Genomic DNA, 6,000 nt, shown 5'->3' with positions numbered 1-6,000 from the left:
AAATATATATTTGCTACCCTGGATATTTTAGCACTATGCCCGAATAACTGATACGCCAATATTTTTCTGTACCTAAACCATTTTCATGAGCTGGCCTTCAGGGGGTCTTCAAATAAAAAAGTCTGCAACCACTGATCTTGGACAATAGAAATTTTAGGCTGGCAGATTCAACTGTGACCTTGCTCCTCCTCCTCCACGGAGCTGCTGCCAGGGATATGACACAAAATAAAATATGTGTAATGGCTGGGGCCTCTTATTTTACGCAAATAATATTTTTTTTAATTGTATCCAGTAATACAAATGTATTGAACAAAAAATGGCAGTTTGTATTTACAAAGGAGTTTACTGTAGAATTGAATGATACGCGGTCATGGAGCACACAACATGGCAAAAGGAAAAATCAGCCATGGGCAGAAGTTTGGTCAGTTTGGTCCGGTAAGGTGCAGTCAATGTGAAATTCCACTGCCACTGGATGAGTTAGTGATAGGGTTGGACTGGGGGGCCCGAGGCCCATCGGTACTACTATCTAGGGCCCCCAGCCCCCCAATGACCCCCCGCCCCCCTACCGTGATGCGCCGAGAGGGGTCTGGCCTGGCGGGGACCCATTAAGGGTGGGGGCCCACCGGGTTTTTTCCCGGTATTCCGTCTGGCCAGTCCGACACTGGTTAGTGATGGGCATGGGCATATGTAATAGTTTTGTGCAGCCTATTGCATAGGGTAATCACAGGGTTGCCACCTGTCTGGATTTGACCTGGACAGCCCGGTTTTCAGAACCTGGGTCAAGACAGTTTGCCCGGTTTTCCCAATAAGGAAAATCGGCAGGATCTTCCTTGATTTACATGGCGATCAGCCAATCGCTGATCACCAAAGATTTATAAAGTATCAGAGCCACACCTTAACAATATGCTTCCATACCCGTCTAGAAGGGGTATAAAGGAAAATGTTGAGTGAACACAGTTGTATGGTTACTAAATGGAAATCTCCATGTATACTGCACTGATAACTGCCATGAAGCTAAGCTTAGATATTCCCCTGCATTTAGCATAATTCAGCAGGAACAGCCTTAAACAACCATAAAACCATACTGGCATAGTATAAATAGAGGCACCAGGATGTGGCATAACTAGATGTTACTGGGCCCCACCGGGTGTTGTCCTCTTTTACCAATATATGTTGAAATTGCTCATTATTTAGGGTCTCATGGAGCCCCTTATACCTTTTGCAGCCGCAGGGTCTGCTTCCTCTCTAGTTATGCCCCTGACACCAGGAAATATATTCCAGCAAAGCTTTCTCCTGCATAACCTGTCGGCTCTATATAAATGATGATGATGATGATAATGATTTAGAATAATTCTGCGGAAATAAGACTTTTTTTTTCTCAGAAAGAAGCCTGGGCACATTTACACAGGGACTGTAAACCACAGCAATCAGTCAGTGATTAGCTTTTTCAGCCAACTGCAGGTAAAACAACGAATGCGACAATTTGATTGGTTATTACCCATGAACACATTTTCCCAGTATTGATAAATAACCCCCAGTAATACCCAGAGGCTATTCCAGCACCAATAAATATTTGTTACACTCTGACATCATAAAAGGACAGATATAAGGATATTGGGCGTGCATTTGTGTATTAGAAGAATTTGGATAACAGCTGCAGTACTTTGGAGTTTTATTAAGTTCCCTCTTTCTCATCCATGATCAAAGGGACTCTTAAATGAAATACAGACTCTTAAATAAAATACAAACCTGGAATTTATTGCTCAGTTTTGGGATACAAAGTACACAAAAAAAAAACCATGACAGTCTATTTTATCATATTCTGTTGCCTTTTTGTTATCAAAGGACAGACGTGGTGTAAGATCTCCACATTCTTATATATATTATAAGTGCTCACAGGAGCATCACATGATCTGTGTGTCTATATATCTGGGCAGTTTGTAGGGTAACTCCACAGCATTATGTAAAAATATTCCTCAATTCAATACAAATTTTCATACATTTTAAAACTTACAAAAAAAATAACGTTTAGGGAAAGGGCAAATAACACACAAAAAGAATTAGGGGTTGGCGTGTTTGTAGCTATGGCTTTCTCTTTAATTTCATACATGGTGATGTAGTACAGGTATGGGATCTGTTATCCGGAAACCCATTATCTTGAAAGTTTTCGAATTACAGAAAAGCTGTCTCCCATAGACTTCATTATAATCTCATTTTTCAAATGTACGGTATTTCATTTTTCTCTGTAATAATAAAACAGTAGCTTGTACGTGATCCCAACTAAGATATAATTAATCCTTATTGGAAGCAAAACCAGACTGTTGGGTTTATTTAATGTTTAAATGATTTTCTAGTAGACTTAAGTTATGAAGATCCAAATTACAGAAAGATCAGTTATCTGGAAAACCCCAGGTCCTGAGCATTCTGGATAACAGGTCCTACACCTGTACGTTAAAAGTTGAAATAAAAAGCTTGCCCAGGTCTAGTAACCCATTGCAAGCAATCAGGTACATAGTAAATTCAACCTGCTATAAGTTCCTAGACCAGTAGCAAACGTTGCACCTTTTATGAATGAAAACTCACAGTGATGTCATAGACAGCAAGGTGATGTCATTATCATGTAATCTGGGCTCTGGTGGGGTCTGACATGTTATATCCAGGTTCCCTATGTGATGCTGGAGGTGTTACGGGACAGTTAGGATTTTGCTTCTTGCGGCTTTTTGTGGAATAAGTTTGTGGGGGCTTCAATGTTGGGTTCATCCATGACTTGGAAGGGCTTATTTGATAGAGCTGCTTCCCTCATCTTATAATAAACAAACTCATTCTCCTTGAACATCCGAAGCTCCATTTCTGTCTGCGAGCGCATCACCTATTGGGAGAAGCCATCAAAAGCTCAGTGTAAGAGAGAATATTTATAGTTATACACTCATAAATCATTGGGGAGATGCCATATTGTGTACGGCTATGGAAATAATTGTCATTCCTCATGGGCCATTTATATTTCCTCTTTCCTAGAGCTGGGTCAGTTGGCTAAAAAAAAACAGATCTATCCCTGTCCACCATCTAGCCGATGATCATAGGGTATACAATACCTGTTACACAGCTGTTACTACACTCTTTATCTCAAGTATTGGCATGAGCAATGGCGTGACTAGAGTGTGCCGGGCCCCCCTGCAAAAAAATCTTCAGAGGGGCCCATCACGATACAATCACCATCCTCCTGCCCACTCCCGACTCAGACTCCACCCACTTTCCATCCAGACTATGCCCTGCCTAGATTAAACCCACTCACCTGCCCAGACCACTTCTCCATCCAGGCTCTAACTACTCCCACACCCACCAAGACTCCACCCACTCTCCCACCTAGACTCCATCCACTCCCCTCACAGACCCTGCCCTTGCCCAGACTCCACTCTCTCTCCACCAAGACTCTGCCCCTGCCCAGAATCCACCCATTCTCTGCCCAGAACCCAACCACTCCCCATGCCCAGACCCTACCCACTCCCCTGCCCAGACCACTTCCCCATCCAAGCTCTAACCACTCCTCCACCCACTAAGACTCCACCCACTCTCCCACCCAGACTCCATCCATTCCCCTCACAGACCCAGCCCCTGCCCAGACTCCACCCTCTCCCCACCCAGACTCTGCCCCTGCCCAGACTCCACCCACTCTTTGCCCAGAACCCACCCACTCCCCCAACCAGACTCCACCCACTATCTGCCCCGTGCCAATGTGCTCTGCTTCCGCACCACAGGTAAGACAACGGCTGGGGAATGTTCTTGTTGGCTATAGAGGAAGCAGACACAGCCCCCCCCCCGTTTCCCCAGGTCCCCCTGCAACTGCGGAATCTGCTTCCATAGTAACACCACTGGGCATGGGTAAATAATAACACAATGAACAGAATATCAGGAAACCCTCTCATGTGGAGCATTTGTCCAATTTCTAACAGAACAATATCTTTGCTAAATATGGGATGAAAGGGATCTTTGTGTAAAGTCCTTCTAATTCAGCATTCGGTGAGTAGCCTGATTTTTTTTTGCTACCCCTTCTGCCCCTGGTTTCTGATGCCCCCCCCCCAATTTTCATGACAGAGCAGCATAGACATGGGGGCTGAGGAGAAGGCTTAGTAATCATGATATGAGCTGAACACGGGCAAATAGTAACCAAACATAAATATTAGAGGCAGTTGTATATAACATACATTCCAGCGTATATTTGATACCGACCTCTAAGTCTTTTGTGATAGGATGTGAAGGGCCATGTGTGATAAGAAGAATTGCAAAGGCTTTGCAGATCATCCCGTGACCAACTTCAATCATGCCAGCATGCCATTGGGTCACTCCTGCCCTCATTATAGCCATTCCCAGCTGGGCATTATTTGGATGATAGATTTTCCTGGGGAAAAAAAAATATATCATAGTTTTTTTTTGTTTTTTTTAAGCTATAAAAAGGCACTGCTTAGAGGGTTATTTCTAAGAAAACTCTGGATAAGGATATTTAAAGGAACAGTAACATCAAAAAAATAAAAGTTTTAAAGGAATGAAAATATAGTGTAGTGTTGCCCTTCACTCATAAAACTGGTGTCTTTGCTATAGAAACACAACTATAGTTTATAGAAACAAGCTGCTGTGTAGCCATGGGGGCAGCCATTCAAGCACAGGATACACAGTAGATAACAGATAAGTACTACTATAGTTTATATAAACAAGCTGCTGTGTAGCCATGGGGGCAGCCATTCAAGCACAGGATACACAGTAGATAACAGATAAGTACTACTATAGTTTATATAAACAAGCTGCTGTGTAGCCATGGGGGCAGCCATTCAAGCACAGGATACACAGTAGATAACAGATAAGTACTACTATAGGTTATATAAACAAGCTGCTGTGTAGCCATGGGGGCAGCCATTCAAGCACAGGATACACAGTAGATAACAGATAAGTACTACTATAGTTTATATAAACAAGCTGCTCAGTAGCCATGAGATGCTTATCTCTCTGTGCAGGCTTAGAGCAAATAGGACTGCCATCAGTGGGTACTAAAGTCTTGGGTACCCAAGAAACAAAAATATGCAAATCTCTCTGTATAGTATAGGATGAACAAACAAAACTATTTTTTTCAGCTAATACTGAGCCTGGAGAATTACAAAAGTGGCTATTTCCAGATTATCAGTATTGGCCTTTCCCCACACCTTTCACTAGCAGTTACAGTTTCCATGTAATTGGTACAGTACAGAAGAGTGGATACCCCTGTGTATATGTTATCATACAGAGTTTCATAAACATTGCTAGATTCATTGAATCAGGCCAATATATAGAGAGTCGGTACAACAATCCGCATAGGAAACTCAGAGCACAAACTTACATGTATCCATCAATCATTTTCTTGGCATTTTCTGCGGCATCCTGAAACATTTGGAGATAAGAGAGCACTTCTGAATATATGCTTAGGATCCGTAACATGTAGATGTTGGTATCGGCAAAAATGGGCTCCTGTCTCTTCAGACATTCCCGGCAGAGTTTCACCACCTGATTTGAGACGACAACAACAACAAGAACTTGAATTGTCGGCTTGGGGACAAGGTTATTCTTTTATGAAGTTGCCAACATTTGAAAATAATATCCATTGGTGTTTGTCACAGGCCTTTTGTGTGGTTTGAATCATGCCCAATAAGACTTCGGGGCAAATTCACTAAGCCGCGAAGCGCCGAACGCTAGCGTTAATTCGCTAGCGTTTGGCATTTTCGCTACTGCGCAAATTCACTAACGAACGCTGGCATAGTTTCGCTGGTGTTACTTCGCACCCTTACGCCAGGCGAAGTTTCGCTAGCGACGAAACTACGCAAATTCACTAACTTGCGCAGTGTACTGAACGCTACCTTTTACGCTAGACTTCCTTCGCCACCTCAGACCTGGCGAAGCGCAATAGAGTAGATAGGGATTGTTTAAAAAAAAGTCAATTTTTTTTCTAAGTCCCAAAAAACGCTGGCGTGTTTTCTA

At 42.8% G+C, this 6,000-nt stretch overlaps 1 protein-coding gene across 2 annotated transcripts in view; it reads right to left on the bottom strand.

The window, feature by feature from the left end:
* Positions 1-1,737: 1,737 nt before the first annotated feature.
* smyd1.L (SET and MYND domain containing 1 L homeolog) overlaps positions 1,738-6,000 on the bottom strand; it is a 29,088-nt gene continuing 24,825 nt past the window's right edge. For both annotated transcript variants that reach the window (XM_018244992.2, NM_001091994.1), the window contains 3 exon segments: positions 5,366-5,529; positions 4,228-4,396; positions 1,738-2,869 (listed from right to left, as the gene is read on the bottom strand). In XM_018244992.2, coding sequence (XP_018100481.1) covers positions 2,696-2,869; positions 4,228-4,396; positions 5,366-5,529 — 507 coding nt within the window. In that variant the 3' untranslated portion in view covers positions 1,738-2,695.

This window comes from Xenopus laevis, chromosome 1L, assembly GCF_017654675.1.
Source record: "Xenopus laevis strain J_2021 chromosome 1L, Xenopus_laevis_v10.1, whole genome shotgun sequence".
NCBI classification, from domain to species: Eukaryota; Metazoa; Chordata; class Amphibia; order Anura; family Pipidae; genus Xenopus; species Xenopus laevis.
The sequence above is the reverse complement of the archived record's forward strand: the minus strand, read 5'-3'. Positions and strand labels throughout refer to the sequence as shown.